The sequence below is a fragment of the Orcinus orca genome, chromosome 1, assembly GCF_937001465.1.
Source record: "Orcinus orca chromosome 1, mOrcOrc1.1, whole genome shotgun sequence".
Classification (NCBI taxonomy): domain Eukaryota; kingdom Metazoa; phylum Chordata; class Mammalia; order Artiodactyla; family Delphinidae; genus Orcinus; species Orcinus orca.
The window spans coordinates 59,265,658-59,290,755 of NC_064559.1; the positions used below are offsets into that span (position 1 = coordinate 59,265,658).

The 25,098-nt window shown below is 39.9% G+C and overlaps 1 protein-coding gene across 1 annotated transcript; it reads right to left on the bottom strand.

The window, feature by feature from the left end:
• Positions 1-1,349: 1,349 nt before the first annotated feature.
• On the bottom strand, positions 1,350-22,224 carry FMO2 (flavin containing dimethylaniline monoxygenase 2). Its single transcript, XM_033428219.1, is given in 8 exon segments — positions 1,350-1,376; positions 1,379-1,703; positions 2,455-2,527; positions 4,639-4,994; positions 6,553-6,752; positions 10,809-10,951; positions 19,879-20,041; positions 22,042-22,224. Coding segments are annotated over 8 exon segments (1,413 nt in total). The 5' UTR covers positions 22,168-22,224.
• Between the last annotated feature and the right edge of the window lie 2,874 nt (positions 22,225-25,098).

A 25,098-nucleotide genomic window follows, 5' to 3' on the forward strand; every position in this document is an offset into this window, starting at 1 on the left:
TTTAAAGTTCAGTTTTAAGCAAATGTTTGTCTCTCCTAACAAGCCAGCATGCTTTCTTTTATCAGATGACCAAGATTAAATATTGTTTTGCTTTTTGCCTTGCTTATTTGTATGGTTAGAGCTAAATACAAGGTCCAGTCATTACAATACTTTTCATCTACTTGGGAGATATACTTTTCTTCCTCGACACTTGTTTTTTGAAAATGTCAATGATTATCTTAAATGCTATTATATAGGTGTTTTTATTGTAAATTCCTTCAAACGAATTTTAGATCTAGCTGAAATGTAACCCAAATATTATAAATAAAACTAATCAGATCTTATTTGTAAGAAGAGTGATGTATTCTATGTAAAGGTCCTCCAAAAGTAACATATATGTGATCATAAATAAACTCTTATTAAGTACTTGATTAATAATGGAGGTTTTTGTAAAAATGTATATTATGGGGCAAGTCTTCATTTCTAAAGTCAAGCAAACCTGAGCTCCAATTCCAGCTCCATTGCAAGATCAGCTATCTGGTCCTGGGCATGTTACCTAACTCTCTGAGTCTCAGTTTCATCATCTGTAAAATGGGTATAAGAGCCGCACCCATCTCACAGAATTGTCATGAGAATTAAATGAAATAATACATGTAATGTGCAAATTGTCTGGTCTATGATAAGTACTCTCTCTATATATTATAAATACGTATATCTATCTCTTATGGCATGTTTATTTTTATTTTCACAGCAGTGTTTCTGTCAAAATATAAGGTAAATATAAGAAATGTGGCTACTTGCTCAGCTTTCGATGTGAGGCCCTAAAAGTCTGTCTGAGCATTGCCATGTTCTAAGTCTATCCTCTCATTTTTTTCTCCAGTATTTTTGAGTGATTCCCCATGAAGCAAATGGCGCATGACCTAACATCTGAGAACTTTGTTACCATATAGAGTCTGGCTAAGAAGACTATCAAAAACAACACACAGGAACTTTACTATTTTCCCACACTTAAAATTTTCCAGTGATTTAAACCATGGGTGCTTTTCGTTCTGTGTAATTCTACTATTTTTCCACATGACTCTCCTTTACCAGGGCTTGGCAGCACTGTTTAGCCAGTGTTATTTTATTGTCTTTTTTTGAGAGTCTAGTGAACTTGAGGGAAGGGTAGAAATGGCAAAGAAATTTCATGACACAACTTCAGTTTTACACATAGACCTAAGTCTGCTAACTGTCCACAATTACCTCTCTCACTCTGTTTTCCTCAACTCTAAAATTTAGACTTTAGATTTAATATTTTTTCTCTTAGTCTTTTTTTTTTCTCTTTAAGAGGTACTGACTGACATGAAAGCCAAAAGCATTATGCTGACATATTAGAACCACTGAAGTTGGAAAAAAAAAAGGCCACCACAACAGCAAGGAGCCCGAGGATTTTCAACAGGAAGGAAACTGGGAAATTAGATGAAGTTTTTAGAGCCCGTGTCTTTAAAGGCTTCAATATCCTTTGTTTCTGGGTGAAGATGGCACTCCTGGTTCCATTCCATTGCCCAGGTCCAACCAGGCGATACTGATAGGAGTTGCAGGGCCCAAAATAAAGTTTCACAGCCAGTTTAGGCTCTTTTAGCAAGAGAGAGAGGAGGTCTGGCTTTGCACCTATCTCTAAGGCGAGCTCGTCCAAATAGTCGATGTAACTGGTCTGCAGTATCTGGTTGTTGCTCTCTCCAAACCTTAATGAAGAAAGAATAAAGGACAGATTCACAAAATGTTCTAAGTTATATAAGAACATTAGGTATTCATTAGCTATTGAAAGAATGAAGTAATGAATAAATGAATAAATGAGTTTTGAATAACTCTCCAAGTCTCCTGGCAAGTAAAACTAATCAGGATTGCTGCAAAGATTCACAAGATAACACAGATGAAAGCATAGCTCAGTGTTTTGCCCAGAAGAGACACAATATTTGCTTGTTGAATTATTAAAGTACCTTGCACTCTGACTGGCATATAGTAGATGAATTAGAATTTGAATGTGAGATAACCTCTACACTATAAGGCCCCCAAGTCTACTTTCCAATGTACTTGATCTCTATTGAACTCCATTCCACGTCATCACAAAATGTAAATCCTTGACCTTCACTTCACACCAACTCCTTTCTAATTTGCTTTGATGGGAGTTCCTCCAGCTAACTTTCCAGAGATACTTAGGCTACTGTCACCACCACTGCCCCCATCCCACTTCCTCTTTACCACAGAGTGTGAGAGGATACAGAATCTAACATGGGCAATATATAAAACAAATAAATTTAGGTCAAGGATAAATGTTCTTGTTTGGTGAAATTACTATTTTTAAGTAGTTGGATCTTAAAGTAGTATGTATAAGAATTTGCTTTTTTAGAAGCAGCTAGGTGGTTCTTGTGAGTAGTTAGATCACTATACTTGGAGAAACACTGTTCTATGTAAAGAATTTTAAAAAATTCTTACAAGTCAATTCTTTTTTTATTCCTCTTGATAATGTCTGCCATCATAGTTCTCTCCGAGGGCAAAGTACACAAGCCTAGAAAATAAAAGGTTGGTTGAGTAGTGGGTTTGATTCAATTTCATTGCTTTATCTAGATGATTGATTCCTACAATCAACTGATTCCTACAATCAGTTGATTCCTACAATTAAATTTTGGCCATTTACCCATGAGATACCAGTCAGCGCTGCTGTGTTGTTGAACTCCAGGGTGCGCCACCCGCATTGAGTTCTATGTAATGTTGCCCAGGGATCACCAGGCTACAGCGTGGACTCTGGGGTGGGAGTGGGGGGTTAGAGAAGAAGGTGGAGAGGGAAGGTGAGCCTGAGAAGTTGGGAAGCCGTGCCAGATGGCTTGAGCTCCATTCTGAAAGTGGTGGGAAGCCGTGGGGGACAAGATGAGATTCGCCTTTTGGAAAGATTCTTTGAGGTGCTGAATTTTGGGAAATGGGCTCCCGGCAGGTCAGTTTAAAGGCAGCAAGACAAGTTAAGAGGCTGTTGAAGAAAACCAGGTGAGGGAAGGGGTGGCACAAACTGAGGTAGGGCAGTGGGGAGAGAGAAAGATTGATGTCAGTTATCACTGTGTGCTTGTGATTCCATCCCCTGTCACAGGTGTCCCTGGAACCTCAGACATGCTGAAGAATGGTGAGCTTCCCTGGATATGGCTAGTCATCAGACATCTCAGATTCAATGAGTCCAAAACTGAGCTCATCACTGAAGTCCTACTGCTCAGACTTGCATCCTCTTCCACACGCTCCCTCTAGCCCCAGCACTGCTCCCCACCCAGTTTCCACCACCTGAGGTCTGCCTTGATCAAGTCACCCTTGATTCTGCTCTTTTCCTCGAATTTTTCTACATGGAGCCAAGCATTACGTCCCGCTGGTTTGATTCTTAACTAGCTCTCTTCTCCACTTTGTCTCTTTGCCTGGCTGAGGTTGTATCACATTTTAGTATAGACGATTACAGTAGCCTTCTCACTGGTCTCTGAGACTCTATTCCTTTCGCCTTTCAAATCTGTCTTTCACACTAATGTTGAAATAATCTATCAAAAGTGAAAATCTGATAATGTCTGGTCCTTGCTTAACCTTTCATTGGGTCTTCTGGCAGAAGAGCTTTCTTAAATGGAGACACTAGGTCCTCAGGCCAGACGTAATCAGGGTCCTTAAGAGTCCCTCAGATGGTTTTTATGTGTAGCTAAATTTGGGAAGAGCTGATATACATTTTATATTCAAGCTCCTTAGCATGTCTTAAAAGGATCCTGTGTCTTGGTCCCTTCCTCTCTAAGAATAATCTCTCACCCCTCTCTGCCTCACACCTCATGTTCTAGGAATGTCAAGTATCTTGTAATAATTCCTCATCTGCATCACACCTCTGTGCTCTGATTCCCTTTTCTGCACCTGGGAAACCCAGTTATCTAGGGAGTTTTCCTTGACCACATGCCCTTCCTTTATCCAAACTCTGCTGTCGCTAAGCACCCTTTCTCTTTTTCCAGACACTCCATGCAGTCCTCTGACAAAGCACATGTCTTATTATCTTAAAATGACCCATTTAAATTTCTCTGTATCCTACCAAGTTCCAGCACAGGGCTAAGTATTCAATAAGATTTTGTTGAGCTGAATTGAGCCCTGGATCAGGGAGATAGTAACAGCCTTCTGAGAAGTACAAAGTGCTACACAATGGTCAGAGAGAAATATTTTAATAATTTTATAGCTTTGTAGGGATCTGTGAGGTTGAGCTGCTTAGGTATTAAGAGTTAATTTGGAGTTAAGTATGGAGTAGGCCCTAGGTCTCTTGATTTGCACATATTCTGAGGAATTTATAAACATATTATAGGTAAAACTAGGAGTCATAGATGTCTTCCTTCCTTCTGTTCTCTCATTAGTCCAAGAAAAAATAATATTTACTTAACATTATGCCAACTGAAATTCTCTGAATTTTCTAATATTTTAAAGGAATGATTGCAGATATTTATTATTATCGTATCCCAGTATTGGTTATTTTGTGAATTTTCTAACTTTTTAGGATGTCAGTTTTGTGAGAGCAGCCAAGGTTGGCAACCTTCTTGTTGGCAACCTCCTTTTCTAAACTTGTTATTTAGCAAAATCCACCAGGTGTGAAACACTCAGCCATTCACTTGCCCACTCACTTACCTTTGAAAACTCTTGTTACCCAACGAGCTTGAAGTTCAACAGTTGGGAAAATTGAACCTAGAGGCTGGATAAGACCAATGCATGCAAGGGTTGACTTCTCCAGGTGAGGAGGGAACATGTATTTGTACAGCAAGACCATATTATTCTCTACTTTAACAAGTGGATCTTCAAGGAAAGGAAAAGAGAAAGTATATCCTATTGCAAAGACAATGACATCAATGTCCTCCTCCACTGTTCCATCCTCAAAGATGGCAGAAGTTTCTGTGAGCTCTTTCACTCTTGATTTCACCTTGATGGCTCCATAGAGTATATGACTTGGAAGATCATCACTTAGTATTGGCTATTTCATAAGGTATCTGAAACATGCAGAAGAAAACACTCAGAAAGAGTATTTCTTTTCTTTTTTCTTAATTTTTTATTTATTTTATTTTAATTTTAATTTTTGGCTGTGTTGGGTCTCTGTTGCTGTGTGTGGGCCTTCTCTAGTTGCGGTGAGCCGGGGCTTCTCTTCGTTGCAGTGTGCAGGCTTCTCATTGGTGTGGCTTCTCTTGTTGCAGAGCACGGGCTCTAGGCGCACAGGCTTCAGTAGCTGTGGCGCATGGGCTGAGTTGCTCCGCGGCATGTGGGATCTTCCCGGGCCAGGGCTCGAACCCGTGTCCCTTGCATTGGCAGGCAGATTCTTAACCACTGTACCACCAGGGAAGCCCCAGAAAGAGTATTTAATGAGGGGTTTTGAACTCTCTTGATATTTTATGGGCTTGGCTCTGGGAATAAAGAGGTTTTTCAAATATCCATAAAACTTTCTAACTTGACTAGTTGGGCTACCCCAAGCCTTACTCTCTGACTTTATTCTCATGTCGCATATCTCTTCCCTCAACAAATAAGGAAAAACATGTAGATGATGTGGGCAAAACACATTTCAAAAAAGGAGGCATTCCTAAGGGCTTAGACAAAATGCCAGTGCCTGTGGTCAATTCCTGAGCATTCCAGTTGTTATTATCCCATTGATAATTTCTGTTGTTTTATGTTATCTACCTTTAATTATCTTGATGTTCCATTTAATTTCTATCTGATCATAAGTAAGTAAGGAAAGCTTTGTTAAATTCCCATTAGTTTTGAAACTTATTAAGGGATTAGTGTGAAAATTAATGCATAGAATCAAGTTTGGGGATATTTCTTGATCCCAAATATACGTGGAGTCTCTGTATGTATGTGATAGCATGAATAGTGGAGCAAAGTCTGGCTGTATTTCTGGAATTTCCTTTTTTGTAGATTTGAGAACCATTTTGTTAAAAAAATAAGGATACATGGTACATGTATCAGATCTCAGAAGATAGCAGCCACGTTGCATTTGTTGAAAGATTGCAAACCTCTTCTGTTTTTTTTTTTTTTAAGGGAAGGAGCCTGTTATCAAATAAAGAAAAATAAACATCCATATTTTTTGCTTGTGTTTATAAGATCAGTGATGTATAACAGATTAACAGGCAGTGAGTATGTTCTCAAAAGCTACCCACAGGAAGAACCCTTGTGGTGTACAGAGTTAGCAAAGTATGAATTAACAGATGTAGAATTTGGATCAGTTTTCCCACCCACCCTCTGAAAGGAAGGTCACAGTCTCTTAAAACAGCCTTTTCCAATGTTGGACAGCTCTGGGTATTAGGAAGTCCTTCCCATGATCCTAGTTCTACTTTCTGGAGCAGCTCATAATATTTATACTTCATCTTCTTAAATATTTACTTTTTAAAAGGCATACAGAACAAATTTGGAATTCAAAATCCAGGAGCTACATGATACCCATATTGTTAGGTTGTAGTTTGAACTTCCATGTTAGCAATTTAGCTCTTTGCAAAAAGAAACCCCTCTGACATCCTTGATTACCAATGAGTATACCATAAAAAAGCAAAGTAACTCTACTTGTTTTGAGGCATAAGGCCATAATTTTCATGGTTGAATCACCGATTCATCTGTTGTTCCATCACCCATTTTACAACTCTTTGTGGCAGGACATTTTGGAGCATGGAGCTAAAATGGGTGTGGAACACCATGTTCCAGGGATAGCCATCTTCAGAGATACGGCCTATGACCCAGGAACCGTGTCTGGTGCTGACAAACACCTGGTGAGCAAAAAAGGATGCAGTTCAAACTAGGGCATCATCTCTTTTGGGAGGAACCCACTGTGTAGATAATACATCACATGTATGGCCCCAGAATTTGCTGAAATGCTTTGTTTTAAAGATGATTGACCTCAAAGTGAAGTACCTTCCAGTTTTCACTGCTCTGGGGCAGCTTTATCATACAAGTGGGAACCAGTAGTACTTATGCTGATAGAGGAAGACTACCATAGTCTTGAGAACTTCATGGAAATATGAGAAAATCTTTGGGCTAAACCAATTATAAAACCCACAAATTTTTGCCATGTTTGAAGTTGTGGTTCAATGCTCCTTCCCTCCTCTTACCTTTTCCATCCACCACAAGTTGTTTTTATAGGGAAGGTATACAATTATAATCCTAGAAAATGTATGATTACAGCCTAATGTCTAGATAGGCACAAATATATGGATCTGTATCTCTCCAGAGAGGGAATAACAAGGGAAATCAGCTTCTTCCCATACTTGAAAGAACATTGTTACATATTTTAAAAGTTAAAAATTCTGAACTTATACTGTGATTTCCATTCTCTTCAAGTGCACTTCTGAATTCCCTCTCATATGTACTCTTTTTTTTAAAAATGTAGCATTATTTTATTAGCTACTGCATAAATTCTAAAAGCATATATGTTATGATTCCTTCCATCAGTTTCTAGATCTTGATTGAGTTACCAGATTTTTAACTTTGATTTTATTTTAAAAATTCAGAGTTTAAAAATCTAACATTTACTACTCATAGATATTACTTTACATGGAAGTTAATATAGGAGGTAATCAGTTATACATATATATATATTCTTTTTCAGATTCTTTTTCCATATAGGTTATTACAGAGTATTGAGTGGAGTTAGTTCCCTGTGCTATACAGTAGTTCCTTGTTGATTACCTATTTTATATATAGTAGTGTGTATATGTCAGATGTATTCTTTACCTTGTATACTTATATTTCCCTAGTTTTCAAGGTGTGCATTTATATCTCTTTTCAAATATATATTTTACTTTGTTTACTGTTACTCCGCCATTGACCAAATGCATATTTGACTTGCGTCTTAAAATTTTATATGCCAGTACTTTTACATGCCAGAACTCTATGAGTTCTGCTATACAAGGCTGTCCTTGATAAACACATAAGATTCACTTACAAGGAAACTGATTCACTTAGGAGTTTAAGATCATGGATTCTAGATCTAGGACTCTGGATCCAGACTGCCTGGGTTTGACTCTCAGCCCCACTACTTACAAGCTGTGTTGCCTTGGGTGAGTTACTTCAACCTCTCTGTGCCTCCATTTCTGTCTCTCTTTAAAATAGTACCTGCTTCATAGAATTATTGTGCAGATTAAATGAGATAATATATGTAAAGTACTGAAAATATTGCCTGGCAAGTGATAAGTACTGCTAGGTATTATTATTTTGTAAAGTTAGCCTGGAGGAGAGGAGTTTCATATAGTGCCACATATCTGGAATGAGCCAGAATTTGGAGACAAGTTTTGCTGGGGCCTCAACTCCTTAGTTTGTGAAGTAGCACTTACATAAAATGGTATAATGGTGTTGAATTGTTGGTCTGTGAGTGGTAATACCCTTATATCCTGATTTTCTCCTACTGTTTCCCTTTTATTGTCTTGGCACTACTTTGGTTAGGTATTAGATAATATACTTCAAATATTTCCATGAATGTCTCTTTCCATTACTTATTGTCTGCCGTTCTTCCTTAGGATCAATCCATGTCTCATATTGAAAGCTCTGCCTATTTTATTTATTCTCTTTCTGCTGTCACCATCTTTACAGCGGGGAGTCTAATCTGGCTAGCTGTACTAGCTGCAACAGTGTGATATGTCTCAGGATTTAGGATCAGGCTTCTTTCCCTGAGATGCATACTGCAGGCCAAGGGTCAGAGATCTGGTTTTTGGTGAGAAAGTGTGTGGATGACTCAGCACAGCACCATCCCATAGTATTTTGAGTGATGCTTTTGGACTGTGGTAGAGCATGCCATATACTTGTGAACGTGAACCTCCTTTAACAGAAGCAGGGCACACTCAGGACTAAGGTGAGTTTAGGCTATAATTTTAAGCTTTGCAGATGCACCTGGTTCTATCCCTTACATACATAGCTCCTATGTATCTCTTCTCACAGAAGGGTTGAGAGTGCATTAATCTGTGTAAGACATTTTATCATAATTATCAGTTATGTTATTAATCCAATAAATATTGAAGAGACATCCTATTTAAAGATGAATGAGGTGAAAGGCACACAAATATAGCAAAGGTGGTTTCTTAATATTGAATCTGGCATGACTGACAGGCTTTTACATGGCAAGGCCCATATAAGGAAATAGACTCTTGCAATCTAAGATTTGATATCTTTGGATCATCTGTTCTAAGTCCAAATCACTGACCTGTAACATGTAGTGGTCTAGTACGGAGCTTTCCTTGGTTGACAGCTAAGTCAGCTCCTTTTATCATACTCTCTTCCTCAAGCTTGGCAGGCATTCCCAACAGGAAAGAGACTGGACCTTTTGCCTCCCTACCTGAGTTGGCTCTTCTCCAAGACTTTACAGTTACTGCCTCCTCACTTGTTCTTCACACTGAGGTCTTTTTTTTTTTTTAACATCTTTATTGGAGTATAATTGCTTTACAATGTTGCGTTAGTTTCTGCTGTATAACAAAGTGAATCAGCTATACATATACATATATCCCTGTATCTTCTCCCTCGTGTCTCCCTCTCACCCTCCCTAACCCACCCCTCTAGGTGGTCACAAAGCACTGAGCTGATCTCCCTGTGCTATGCAGCTGCTTCCCACTAGCTATCTGTTTTATATTTGGTAGTGTATATATGTCCATGCCACTCTCTCACTTTGTCCCAGCTTACCCTTCCCACTCCCCGTGTCCTCAAGTCCATCTCTACGTCTGCATCTTTTATTCCTGTCTCCTGCCCCTAGGTTCTTCAGAACCACTTTTTTTTTTTTTTTTTAGATTCCATATATATGTGTTAGCATACGGTATTTGTTTTTCTCTTTCTGACTTACTTCACTCTGTATGACAACTCTAGGTCCAGCCACCTCACACTGACGTCTTAAAAGCTTTGAAAAGTGAAAAGTGGTTTCTTTTCACAAAAAAGGTGAGGACCTCCTGGGTCTAGTAAATCTCTTTCTGGTGTTAGTGACCTGCTCATCCCCAGGGTGGTAATTCTGACAGGTCCCAGTGGAACCCCTTCATCAACCTGCTGGGGAGGCACTATGTTCTTTTATCACATTTGCTACTGGGCATCTTGAGCCCTGACAGTGTGAGTCTCAGGACTGGACAGTTTTGCTGGTTGTAGACATGGCTACTGCAACTCCTGTGTAGCCAGAAGATGCTGGGCTACATCATAGTGATAGGGCCCTGTTGAGAGGGGATGCTTTGGGGAGAGGAACCTTAGCTATTTTCCCATTTTTGCCTAGCTCTGTCCTTGTAAAAGGGTTTTATTTTCTGCTATTCCCAACCACCTCTGTCAGCATTATCTGTACCTTGTAATGTTTGACTCTGGAAGCTAAGCTGTGTCATTCCTGAGCAGGTGCAAAGATAACAGTGGTTGGAAGGCCTCAGGGAGCACCTAAATATCTGTGATTATGGTTGGGAGTCTGTCTGTTTAATCTTTCCCTTAATGATTCTTGGAAGCTAAGGATTATTTACATTTCAAATAGAATTCAAATATGCACTAAATTTGTAAAAGGCACTCCTCCAAAGATGAACAGGTCAACTCATAAAGCCCCCTGGGTAGAAACAAGGCCTCCTGTGCTGAAAGTCATCTGATGCAAACTTAAGTGAGGGAACGATAGCCCACAGAAGTAAAATGACTGCCTCTAGGTTACAAGGCTGATTAGTGGCAAAGGTGGGAGATAAACTCTGGCTTCTTGGTTTCCAGATTTTCTATAATACCACACTGGGCAACCAAACAACAAATCAATTAATGAGTAATGGAGCCTTAGTTACATGGCTGGGATTTTCCTCTCCTCCACCGTACAAGGTAATCAGGGAACATCTTACCTGAGCAGCCTTCTTACTCAACTCAACTGCAATATCTGAGGCTGAGTTTCCTATTCCAATCACCAAAATGCGTTTTCTTTCAAATCCCTCTGGGTGCTTGTATTGGTGGCTATGGAAATACTGGCCTTTGAACTTCTGAGTACCTTGAGGGGGAAGAAAAGAGAAATCCATGAACTATGTCAAGATAAGTTCAATAAAACTGCACCATCAGCTTTTCCTTTCTGGGGAAATCATTTGTTTTGTCTCTTCCCCTCTTAGGTATGTTACATTATCAAGGCCAACTGGCAAACTCAAAGTATGAACCACATAAGAAATGTTAGGTTAAGCATATGGTACAGGACCAAAAGAGTTGATTTCAGAGGCTGCAGCTTAGATATTTATTAGAGAACAAACAATTTTTTTTTTATTTTAGCAGCAAAGACATCTTTATAGTTTGTTTTTTTATCTTTATTAGAGTATAATTACTTTACAATGGTGTGTTAGTTTCTGCTTTATAACAAAGTGAATCAGTTATACATATACATATGTTCCCATATCTCTTCCCTCTTGCGTCTCCCTCCCTCCCACCCTCCCTATCCCACCCCTCCAGGCGGTCACAAAGCACCGAGCTGATCTCCCTGTGCTATGCGCCTGCTTCCACTTGCTATCTACCTTACATTTGATAGTGTATATATGTCCATGCCTCTCTCTCACTTTGTCACAGCTTACCCTTCCACCTCCCCATAGCCTCAAGTCCATTCTCTAGTAGGTCTGTGTCTTTATTTCTGTCTTACCCCTAGGTTCCTCATGACTTTTTTTCTTAAATTCCATATATACGTGTTAGCATACAGTATTTGTCTTACTCTTTCTGACTTACTTCATTCTGTATGACAGACTCTAGGTGTATCCACCTCATTACAAATAGCTCAATTTCGTTTCTTTTTATGGCTGAGTAATATTCCATTGTATATATGTGCCACATCTTCTTTATCCATTCATCCGATGATGGACACTTAGGTTGTTTCCATCTCCAGGCTATTGTAAATAGAGCTGCAATGAACATTTTGGTACATGACTGTTTTTGAATTATGGTTTTCTCAGGGTATATGCCCAGTAGTGGGATTGCTGGGTCATATGGTAGTTCTATTTGTAGTTTTTTAAGGAACCTCCATACTCTTCTCCATAGTGGCTGTACCAATTTACATTCCCACCAGCAGTGCAAGAGTGTTCCCTTTTCTCCACACCCTCTACAGCAATTATTGTTTCTAGATTTTTTGAAGATGGCCATTCTGACTGCTGTGAGATGATATCTCGTTGTAGTTTTGATTTGCATTTCTCTAATGATTAATGAAGTTGAGCATTCTTTCATGTGTTTGTTGGCAGTGTGTATATCTTCTTTGAAGAAATGTCTATTTAGGTCTTCTGCCCATTTTTGGATTGGGTTGTTTGTTTTTTTGTTATTGAGCTGCATGAGCTGCTTATAAATTTTGGAGATTAATCCTTTGTCAGTTGCTTCATTTGCAAATATTTTCTCCCATACTGGGGTTCTCTTTTGGTCTTGTTTATGGTTTCCTTTGCTGTGCAAAAGCTTTGAAGTTTCATTAGGTCCCATTTGTTTATTTTTGTTTTTATTTCCATTTCTCTAGGAGGTGGGTCAAAAAGGATCTTGCTGTGATTTATGTCATGGAGTGTTCTGCCTATGTTTTCCTCTAAGAGTTTGGTAGTTTCTGGCCTTACATTTAGGTCTTTAATCCATTTTGAGCTTATTTTTGTTTATGATGTTAGGGAGTGATCTAATCTCATACTTTTACATGTACCTGTCCAGTTTTCCCAGCACCACTTATTGAAGAGGCTGTTCTTTCTCCACTGTATATTCCTGCCTCCTTTATCAAAGATAAGGTGACCGTATGTGCGTGGGTTTATCTCTGGGCTTTCTATCCTGTTCCATTGATCTATCTTTCTGTTTTTGTGCCAGTACCATACTGCCTTGACTACTGTAGCTTTGTAGTATAGTCTGAAGTCAGGGAGCCTGATGCCTCCAGCTCCATTTTTCATTCTCAAGATTGCTTTGGCTATTCGGGGTCTTTTGTGTTTCCATACAAATTGCGAAATTTTTTGTTCTAGTTCTGTGAAAAATGCCAGTGGTAGTTTGATAGGGATTGCATTGAATCTGTAGATTGCTTTGGGTAGTAGAGTCATTTTCACAATGTTGAATCTTCCAATCCAAGAACATGGTATATCTCTCCATCTATTTGTATCATCTTTAATTTCTTTCATCAGTGTCTTATAATTTTCTGCATACAGGTCTTTTGTCTCCTTAGGTAGGTTTATTCCTAGATATTTTATTCTTTTTGTTGCAGTGGTAAATGGGAGTATTTTCTTGATTTCACGTTCATATTTTTCATCATTAGTATATAGGAATGCCAGAGATTTCTGTGCATTAATTTTGTATCCTGCTACTTTACCAAATTCATTGATTAGCTCTAGTAGTTTTCTGGTAGCATCTTTAGGAGTCTCTATGTAGAGTATCATGTCATCTGCAAACAGTGACAGCTCTACTTCTTCTTTTCCGATTTGCATTCCTTTTATTTCCTTTTCTTCTCTGATTGCTGTGGCTCAAACTTCCAAAACTATGTTGAATAAGAGTGGTGAGATTGGGCAACCTTGTCTTGTTCCTGATCTTAGTGGAAATGCTTTCAGTTTTTCACCATTGAGGATGATGTTTGCTGTGGGCTTGTCATATATGGCCTTTATAATGTTGAGGAAAGTTCCCCCTATGCCAACTTTCTGCAGGGTTTTTATCATAAATGGGTGTTGAATTTTGTCGAAAGCTTTCTCTGCATCTATTGAGATGATCATATGGTTTTTCTCCTTCAATTTGTTAATATGGTTTATCACATTGATAGATTTGCGTATATTGAAGAATCCTTGCATTCTTGGAATAAACCCCACTTGATTGTGGAGTATGATCCTTTTAATGTGCTGTTGGATTCTGTTTGCTAGTATTTTGTGGAGGATTTTTACATCTATGTTCATCAGTGATATTGGCCTGTAGTTTTCTTTCGTTGTGACATCCTTGTCTGGTTTTGGTATCAAGGTGATGGTGGCCTCGTGGAAGGAATTTGGGAGTGTTCCTCCCTCTGCTATATTTTGGAAGAGTTTGAGAAGGATAGGTGTTAGCTCTTCTCTAAATGTTTGATAGAATTCCCTGTGAAGCCATCTGGTCCTGGGCTTTTGTTTGTTTGTTGGAAGATTTTTAATCACAGTTTCAATTTCAGTGCTTCTGATTGGTCTGTTCATATTTCCTATTTGTTCCTGATTCAGTCTTGGCAAGTTGTGCATTTCTAAGAATTTGTCCATTTCTTCCAGGTTGTCCATTTTATTGGCATAGAGTTGCTTGTAGTAATCTCTCATGATCTTTTGTATTTCTGCAGTGTCAGTTGTTACCTCCCCTTTTTCATTTCTAATTCTATTGATTTGAGTCTTCTCCCTTTTTTTCTTGATGAGTCTGGCTAATGGTTTATCAATTTTTTTATCTTCTCAAAGAACGAGCTTTTAGTTTTATTGATCTTTGCTATTGTTTTCTTCATTTCTTTTTCATTTATTTGTGATCTGATTTTTATGATTTCTTTCCTTCTGCTAACTTTGGGTTTTTTTTGTTCTTGTTTCTCTAATTGCTTGAGGTGGAAGTTTAGGTTGTTTATTCGAGATGTTTCCTGTTTCTTAAGGTAGGATTGTATTGCTATAAACTTCCCTCTTAACTGCTTTTGCTGCATCCCATAGGTTTTAGGTCATCGTGTTTTCATTGTCATTTGTTTCTAGGTATTTTTTGATTTCCTCTTTGATTTCTTCAGTGATCACTTCATTAGTAAGTAGTGTATTGTTTAGCCTCCATGTGTTTGTATTTTTTACAGATATTGTCCTGTAATTGATATCTAGTCTCATATGTTTGTGGTCGGAAAAGATACTTGATATAATTTCAATTTTCTTAAATTTACCAAGGCTTGATTTGTGACCCAATATATGATCTATCCTGGAGAATATTCCATGAGCACTTGAGAAAAATGTGTATTCTGTTGTTTTTGGATGGAATGTCCTATAAATATCAATTAAGTCCATCTTGTTTAATGTATCATTTAAAGCTTGTGTTTCCTTATTTATTTTCATTTTGGATGATCTGTCCATTGGTGAACGTGGGGTGTTAAAGTCCCCTACTATGAATGTGTTACTGTCAATTTCCCCTTTTATGGCTGTTAGTATTTGCTTTATGTATTGAGGTGCTCCTATGTTGGGTGCATAAATATTTACAATTGTTATGTCTTCTTCTTGGGTCGATCCCTTGATCATTATGTAGTGTCCTTCTTTGTCTCTTCTAATAGTCTTTATTTTAAAGTTTATTTTGTCTGATATGAGAATTGCTACTTCAGCTTTCTTTTGATTTCCATTTGCATGGAATATCTTTTTCCATCCCCTCACTTTCAGTCTGTATGTGTCTCTAGGTCTGAAGTGGGTCTCTTGTAGACAGCATATATATGGGTCTTGTTTTTGTATCCATTCAGCCCATTTGTGTCTTTTGGTGGGAGCATTTAGTCCATTTACATTTAAGGTAATTATTGATATGTATGTTCCTATTCCCATTTTCTCAATTGTTTTGTGTTTGTTATTGTAGGTCTTTTCCTTCTCTTGTGTTTCTTGCCTAGAGAAGTTCCTTTAGCATTTGTTGTAAAGCTGGTTTGGTGGTGCTGAACTCTCTCAGCTTTTGCTTGTCTGTAAAGGTTTTAATTTCTCCATCAAATCTGAATGAGATCCTTGCTGGGTAGAGTAATCTTGGTGGCAGGTTTTTCTCCTTCATCACTTTAAATATGTCCTGCCAGTCCCTTCTGGCTTGCAGGGTTTCTGCTGAAAGATCAGCTGTTAACCTTATGGGGATTCCCTTGTGTGTTATTTGTTGTTTTTCCCTTGCTGCTTTTAATATGTTTTCTTTGTATTTAATTTTTGACAGTTTGATTAATATGTGTCTTGGCATATTTCTCCTTGGATTTATCCTGTATGGGACTCTCTGTGCTTCCTGGACTTGATTAACTATTTCCTTTCCCATATTAGGGAAGTTTTCAACTATAATCTCTTCAAATATTTTCTCCATCCCTTTCTTTTTCTTTTCTTCTTCTGGAACCCCTATAATTTGAATGTTGGTGCATTTAATGTTGCCCCAGAGGTCTCTGAGACTGTCCTCAGTTCTTTTCATTCTTTTTTCTTTAGTCTGCTCTGCAGTAGTTATTTCCACTATTTTAAATCCAGGTCAGTTATCCGTTCTTCTGCCTCAGTTATTCTGCTATTGATCCCATTTAGAGTATTTTTAATTTCATTTATTGTGTTGTTCATTGTTGTTTGTTTCCTCTTTAGTTCTTCTAGGTCCTTGTTAAATGTTCCTTGCAGTTTCTCTATTCTATTTCCAAGATTTTGGATCATCTTTACTATCATTATTCTGAATTCTTTTTCAGGTAGACTGCCTATTTCCTCTTCATTTGTTAGGTGTGGTGGGTTTTTATCTTGCTCCTTCATCTGCTGTGTGTTTTTCTGTCTTCTCATTTTGCTTATCTTACTGTGTTTGGGGTCTCCTTTTTGTAGGCTGCAGGTTCGTAGTTCCCGTTGTTTTTGGTGTCTGTCCCCAGTGGCTAAGGTTGTTTCAGTGGGTTGTGTAGGCTTCCTGGTGGAGGGGACTAGTGCCTGTGTTCTGGTGGATGAGGCTGGATCTTGTCTTTCCGGTGGGCAGGTCCACGTCTGGTGGTGTGTTTTGGGGTGTCTGTGGACTTATTATGATTTTAGGCAGCCTCTCTGCTAATGGGTGGGGTTGCGTTCCTGTCTTGCTAGTTGTTTGGCACAGGGTGTCCAGCACTGTAGCTTGCTGGTCGTTGAGTGAAGCTGGGTGCTGGTGTTGAGATGGAGATCTCTGGGAGATTTTCGCCATTTGATATTATGTGGAGCTTGGAGGTCTTTTGTGGACCAGTGTCCTGAAGTTGGCTCTCCCACCTCAGAGGCACAGCACTGACTCCTGGCTGCAGCACCAAGAGCCTTTCATCCACATGGCTCAGAATAAAAGGCAGAAAAAGTAGAAAGAAAGAATTATTAGAAGTAGAAAGAAAGAAAGAAAAAGAAAGAAAGAAAGAAAGAAGTAAGGAAAGAAAGGAGGGAGGGAGGAAGGAAGGAAAGAAGGAGGGAACGAAGGAAGAAAAGAAAGAAGATAAAGTAAAATAAAATAAGTTAAAATATAATAAAGTTATTAAAATAAAAAATTATTATTACGAAAAAAAATAAAAAGAAAAAACGGATAGATCCCTAGACCAATGGTGGAAGCAAAGCTATACAGACAAAATCTCACACAGAAGCATACACATACACACTCACAAAAAGAGGAAAAGGGGAAAAAATCATATATCTTTCTCTCGAAGCCCACCTCCTCAATTTGGGATGACTCGTTGTCTATTCATGTATTCCACAGATGCAGGGTATATCAAGTTGATTGTGGAGCTTTAATCCGCTGCTTTTGAGGCTGCTGGGAGAGATTTCCCTTTCTGTTGTTTGTTCGCACAGCTGCGGGGGTTCAGCTTTGGATTTGGCCCCGCCTCTGCGTGTAAGTCGCCAGAGGGCGTCTGTTCTTCGCTTTGGCTCATTCAGGCCGGGGGTGGGGGGGGGGAGGGCGGGGCACGGAGTGCGGGGTGGACCTGCGGCGGCATAGGCCGGCGTGACGTTGCAGCAGCCTGAGGTGCGTTGTGCGTTCTTCCGGGGAAGTTGTCCCTAGATCCCGGTACCCGGGCAGTGGCGGGTTGCACAGGCTCCCCGGAAGGGGTCTGTGGATAGTGACCTGTGCTGGCACACAGGCTTCTTGGTGGCGGCAGCAGCAGCCTTAGCGTCTCATGCCCGTCTGTGGGGTCCGCGGTTTTAGCCGCGGCTCGCGCCCGTCTCTGGCGCTCCTTTAAGCAGCGCTCTTAATCCCCTCTCCTCGCGCACCAGGAAACAAAGAGGGAAGAAAAAGTCTCTTGCCTCTTCGGCAGGTCCAGACTTTTCCCCGGACTCCCTCCCGGCTATCCGTGGCGCACTAGCCCTCTGCAGGCTGTGTTCACGCCGCCAACCCCAGTCCTCTCCCGGTGCTCCGACCGAAGCCCGAGCCTCAGCTCCCAGCCCCGCCCGCCCCGGTGAGTGAGCAGACAAGCCTCTCGGTCTGGTGAGTGCTGCTCGGCACCGATCCTCTGTGCGGGAATCTCTCCGCTTTGCCCTCCGCGCCCCTGTGGCTGTGCTCTCCTCCGCGGCTCCGAAGCTTCCCCCCTCCGCCACCCGCAGTCTCCAACCGTGAAAGGGCTTCCTAGTGTGTGGAAACCGTTCCTCCTCCACAGCTCCCTCCCAGACGTGCAGGTCCCGTCCCTATTCTTTTGTCTCTGTTTATTCTTTTTTCTTTTGTCCTACCCAGGTACGTGGGGAGTTTCTTGCCTTTTTGGGAGGTCTGAGGTCTTCTGCCAGCGTTCAATAGGTGTTCTGTAGGAGTTGTTCCACGTGTAGATGCATTTCTGGTGTATCTGTGGGGAGGAAGGTGATCCCCGCGGCTTACTCCTCCACCATCTTCCCTTCGTCCCAAAACAATTGGTTTTGATGAATAGAGCAGAGTCAGGTGTTGGTTTCCAGCTACCCATTAACCTATTTTGGACTGTACAATGATATTTTATTATCACATAGCATATATTCTTTTTTTTTTTTTTTTTTTCCGTATGCGGGCCTCTCACTGTTGTGGCCTCTCCCGTTGCGGAGCACAGGCTCCGGATGCGCAGGCTCAGCGGCCATGGCTCATGGGCCCAGCTGCTCTGCGGCATGTAGGATCTTCCCGGACCGGGGCACGAACCTGTGTCCCGTGCATCGGCAGGCGGACTCTCAACCACTGCGCCACCAGGGAAGCCCTAGCATATATTCTTTTAAATGTTTCTTAAGCATATTATGAAGTACTATTATCGCAGTTGTGTAATAATTAGAATAACATTCATCATTCTTATTTTGCAAAAGCAAACAAAAACCAAAATAAGCTAAAAACAAGGCACATTATAAGGTGAAGGATAGTTTCCACTTTGCCGTCAATCAGCAACTTACTGGACAAGCCTTTTTGAAGATAAGCATCTCTTTGTCTTTTCCCAGGAAACATGACTTTGTTAAAGTATTTGTGTTTGATGTTGGGTTGCTTGAAAGAGCCTTTAGATCATTAGTTCTCAAAGTGTGGTCCCTTGGCCAGCAGTTTCAGCATCACCTGGGAACTTGTTAGAGAGGCAAATTCACAGCCTCATACTAGACCTAAAGAGTTGGAAATGCTAGGGGTGGAGACTAGCAAGTTGTGGTTTTAAAAGCCCTCCAGGTGATTCTGATTGAGATTGCCACTGCGTTAGGTCAGTAAGCCTCAATCCCAGCTGAATATTGAAATCACCTGAGTAGCCCTTAATTGACTGAGGCCTACCCTAGACCAATTGAATCTTTGAAGGTCATTAGAACTTTAAAAGCTCCTCAGGTGGTTTGAATAATGTGGGGTTTGGACTGAACCATCGTATCAGATGTTTTTGTGAAGGCCCTGGGAAGGAGATACGCTCTCTGAGGGAAGGGCCTGGGAGGTACCATCTTCCCCTGTGCTCCCTGAAACATCACTGTCCTGTAGCAGCACTTATTTCCAGAAACTCTCCCCAGTAACCCTGGCTGTGGGCGTGGCTCTGCGGAAGTCTCCAAAGATGTAGCAAAGTCACAGGTGTTTGGCAGGATAGAAAAAGGACAAGGTAAGCACATGGCTGAAAGGACCTCTCCAACAGAGAACCAATTTGGGTGAGAATTCTGTGAAATACTGAGTAATAGTTAGTGACTTTGAGGGAGGCTGGCTGATAATGAAGACTCAAAGAGCTCAACAGAATCAGAGATGGTGTTTGGAGTCTCTCATCTTTCTAGCTCTATCCTGATCTTAATATTATGCCTTGTTGCAGTAGCTAGGTAATTTTGCCTGACAATCCAACCTGAATATAAAGTACCTGGACACCTACTCCCAAAAGCTGGGGATCCCCACAGGCCTCACCTGGAAATGACTCCAGTGGGAGGTGAGGGAGTATGTGATGACCACTGCAGACCATGACTGCGTCAAAGACGGCACTCTGCTCCTTGCCGTTGCTCTCGGTAACAACCACCCATTGGCCAGTGGTTGAGAAATCCGGGCGTTTTTTCACACTGAGGATGGTTGTCTTGAACGGAACACAGAGAAGGAATCATTGAGAATTACTCTGGCATAACAGGGGCCTTGTCCAGTGCCCTGGGAGTGGAGATGGGTAGAGTGCAATGTCTGATTCCATTTAGGTCCCGTCTGAATCCATTTCAAGCCACTTAAGGCAAAGACTGCTAAGTGCTCCCTGCTGCTTCTTCCTTGGCAGGTGCAACCAAGGATGTGCTTTGTGCGAGGAGCCTGACTCAGCAGTGGTCACCAGTGTTAAGGACTGAATAAGGACTTGAGAGAGACCCAGAAAAAGCAAGACAGTGTCTGGGCAAGATACAAAATACATGTTCATCATTCAGGTGATTACACAATCAGTATTTATCAAGAAGCTTTAAAAGTGTTGACCTCCGTGTAGACTCTCTATTAGAGAAGATATTCCATGTGAAGCAGTTTGCATAGCGCCTGGCACAGTGACATCACTCCATGAATGGTAAGTTCATATTTATTATTTTTAAAACATCATGCTAGCAATACACTTCATGATCTCATTTGGATGAAATAATTTATCAGTTCATGATTTTTTAGAATGCCATTTTGCTCTCTGGAGGTTTATGAATTTCTAAAAGTGTATTTAAGAAGCTGTGTCAAAGGAAACAAAGCTTTTCTCACTTCTAGAGGAATGGCATGCTTCTCCTCTTGTTGGCAAGTGTTTGAGTCCCTTATACATGCATTTCAAATTTTCATATATTTTTCAAAATGCTGGGTTGGCAATGCTTGAAGCTGTTCCAATTAAAAAATGTATATGGACTATTAGAATAAAGCTTATGAAAAGGCTATAAAATGTCTGGGCATTTTCAGTTGAAAGATTCAGATTTGAAGTTCCGGGTAGTATATTCTCTAAAGTACTGTGGATTCTTGCTATTTAAAATGTGGTTTGAGGACCAACCTTCAGTATCACTGAGGAAGTTACTAGAAATGTGACTGACCTGAGCCAGTTCACCCCTCCTCAGGCAACCTGGTGGTTTTCCCCTCCTGGGAGGTCACCATATTAATACAGAACTCAGTGAGGACACCTCCTTTTATAGTTTGAGTTAGTTCCATCATCTTATGGCTGTACTAACTCAGAGGCCAATAAACAGAAGTGAGTTTTCCTAAGCCCTTTCCAACCTCCAGAAAACAACCTCAGTAAAATCATAAACAAGAGAAACGGAAGCTGGGGAAAAACTACATTAGATAGAATGTGATATTTTAATGGTATTTACATATATTGATGTCTATCAAATCAACGATTACAAATTAATGTGCTACAAATCGGGAACAAAACTAAAGTTACTGAGAAAATGAGCTGTGTTAAAAAAAAATAAGTTCCACTAACAGTTATTTATTCAAGGCTATAATTTAAATTTTATTTCCTAGGCACAGTTACTAGTTTTCAGAGTGTAGGTTACTGATAAAAATTCAGGATGTTTAATGAGAATATTGTTTTTTTATCTCATTGATTATTTGTTTTCAAGGAAACACAGGAAAGGTAGTTATAATTGTATTTCAAAATGGTCTGGTTATTCTTTTGTTGCTAAAGAATGCATCAAAAAATTAGCCAAAATGGTTTCTACAGGCTTCTGAGATGAATGGAGAGCTGTGAGTTTATTTAGTACATTTTTCTAAGAAATTTCATTTTTATGGAGACGGTAAGAAAATGAAATAACAATGTGGTATTTTTTTTCATATATCCTTTCAAAGGAAATGAGGCTAGGAGTCCTCAGTGGTTATAGGTATTAAATGCAGTTTCACCATCAATATAATCATTCAAGTCATTAATTTTAACAGATTTTTTTCTTCTGTTAATGTATATAATCTATAATATCAGGGGTAATGACACTACTTTTTGGGTTTTCTACTGTGCTGTTTTTCAGAAAATAATTGAATTAGAATGTTTTGTTTTATTCCCAATTTCTTTCATTATCAGAGTAACTTCTCTATTTAAATGTGAGCTAATGTAGAGAAAACCATTCTTTCCCCAAAATACAATACCTGGAACTGAATATATTTTAGTAGATCAAACTTTTTGACAAAAATCCTGAAGTATTCCAGGAGCTTAGAATTGTGCAGGAAGTTTGGAAAATCTTCAGGCATTGGAAGGTCACTGAAACAGGACATTTCTTTGCTGGTGTTGGTGATGGCAGATTGATAGATACTCGCTAGGCCATCTTCAATATTTTCCTATTGAAATAAAAGAGCGATAATCTTGTATTAAAAAAAAAATCCCTTGGTTTCCTACTCTTCTTCCAAATCTAACCCCTGCGTGACATGAACCTCTTTCACTGCTGTAGTGTGACTGAAATGTCTGCCTGATGAGGTGCAGCATATGTGCTTCATCATCTTATGTGATATGACCTGGCTGGGGCCTTCCAGTGTTGCTCACTGGAGGGGCTATTGCCATTGGGGGGATCGGGAGTGGGGGCAGTCCTTCTTCTGACACATTGCAGGATATGTAGCATCCCAGATCTCTGCCTGTTTAATGTCAATCATTGTGACAACCAGCCCTCTTCTGAAATTCCCCCTGGGGAGGCCGTACCCATCTTCCACCTCGTTAGGAACCAATACACCCTGGCACACTGGTCAGAGACTACAATGGAGAATTTCAATTAAAATGAGTACTTTTGGGGGCAGGAAGTTTTTGCATCTTAATTTGAATCCTCCCCCGCCTTTATTTTATGCTTTATGTGAATCAGCCTTCCTCAAGTGACACAGGTAAGTAGTATTAATGCCAATCAAATCTTAAACTTGATTCTAAATGTTATCGAGTATGCTTTGGTAAATCAGGAGGCAGCACATGCCGTGGTTGAGTTTATAATTCCCTCTGCAAAAGTGCTCTGCGTAATGATTTAATGTTAAATCATACAAGAGCCAAGTATGGTGATTCAGTGTCTGTGAAATCAGCATGTTATCAAAGAAAGTTTTATAAGAAATCTACATAATGTCGCCCAAGAACTCCTCAATAGATGCTTCTGCATAGGCAGAGACTAGGCATAATCCAGGCACACAGTAGTTGCTGTTATGACTCAGTACTGGGGTAGGATATAAAGAAATGGAAAGGCTGTAGGAACTCATAAATTAATTGAAATAAGTTCCTTAATCTTATATAAATGGCATTATGGCCTCTTTCACAGAATAGTAAGTAAAGGAAAGTAAATATTCAACTCTAATCCCACCACTGCAATAAATCAGTTGTATATGTTGCTTTCTCATCATTATTCACAGAAAATCATTACTTTCCTGCCAAATCTTTAGATCAAGACTCCTTACATTTTTGCAACACTTGAACGAGGCAGCCTGGACTAGCAGAAGGAGCCTGGTCTTTGAAGTTAGACACAGGTTTGAGTTCATCTCTTTCAGACTGTGTGAGCCTGGACCCATCAGTACCCCTGAGCTTCAGTCCTCTCATCTGTAAACTAGGGAGGTGCTAGGTGCTCAAGAGTATTGTTTATTGTTACTGAGGAAGCGGTACGCTTCAGCAGAGCTGTCAGTTACACCTCACAGTTTACCACAGTAGAAGAAAGGCAACCGGGCAGCTGCTCTGACACCAAAGGAAGTGATACAAGCACACTCACTATCACATCTGAGTTTTCTGATATTTCCTTTACCAGAGGCTGTACTCAGTTTCAAAGAGTTAAAAAAGATTAAACTGTGGAATCTTGCCTCTGTTATCAACAAAGCTCTTTATATGTATTGGGCTTCACTGTGTCCAAATTTCAGAGATTATCCGTACTAACATGAGTTACCACAGCTAAGATGATGCTTACTCTCAGATCATGCCATTTAAGAGCAATAAAAAGTCCAAGTTTGTAAAGATCCTTCCTCATACATTTCACACTCTCTCTTTCTTCCTCGTTCATTCATCCATTCATTCCCTCGTGTCTACCGTAGGCCAGGAGTCAGATGCCTTTTTTCCATGAGCAAGGTGTTTAACCTTCCTAGTCCAGAATCAAGGCTTAGATGATAACTTTGTTACAGTTTTAAGTGGCTCGGTAAAAATTAGATTAGGGTACGCCAGCTTTCTGGGTGATTAATTTGGTGTGGTGTTATTATTAACTGTATGTACATATTCGAAGGCAAAGGGAGTTTGTATTCGAATCTGAAGTGCTTTCTGTCTCATATACAAGGATACAGTGATCTGAACTCTGGATGAATAAATCATGGTATTTTTATTTTCAAACACTAGCTTCAAATTGCATAATACAGTTGTCCCTTAATATTCACAGGGGATTAGTTCCAGGACCCCTTGTGGATACCCACATCCATGGATGCTCAAGTCCATTATATAAAATGGTGTAGTACTTGCACCTATGCAAGTTATGTAAGGCAGAATCCTCATTTTCTCCTGTAAAATGGGGTTCTTCAGTTGTTCCAACATTAAACAGTCATTATGAGGCTTTGATGAGATTAAAGTGCTTAGCACAATGCCTGACTCTAAATAACTGCGCCATCCATGTTTGCCTCTGTTGCCATTATTACCGGTCACTAGAGTTAGTCTTACTCTTACCCGTCATAGTTTTAAAACAGCTAAACTAAGATCGACTGTTACACTAGAGCCAACATGTTAGTTTTTTCAAGTGCTTTAAATTGGCTTTAAAATGTAGTTGGCTCCTCTGTCAGGTCAATCTTAAGGGGATTTCGAGTGGAGAGAACTGGTTTGATGTCTCAGCCCCTACGGTAATTTCAGAGCCAGGGCAAGGCTTTCCTTTGGGGATTTTACTTGTGTAATTTGACACAATTGATGATGACATCACAATTATTCTTCTGAAGATCAAGTAATAATCTTTATCATTGGGTTGATTGGTATACAGCTGTGAAAAAAAAAAAGCTTTGTGCTCATGTGTGCTTCTTCCTGTGTTGGTTGAAGTAGATGTCTATATGTTTAGACAAATCTGGGTAAAATTGAGTTTGCCCAGGGTTATAAAGGGAAGATGATTCTTATTAATAAACAAATGTATATCAACTATATCTCCTGTTCAGGCCCTGAGCTTGGAGTTAGGGATAAGATGTAACCAGGACACACAGCTTCTATCTTTATGGAGCTTACTGTTA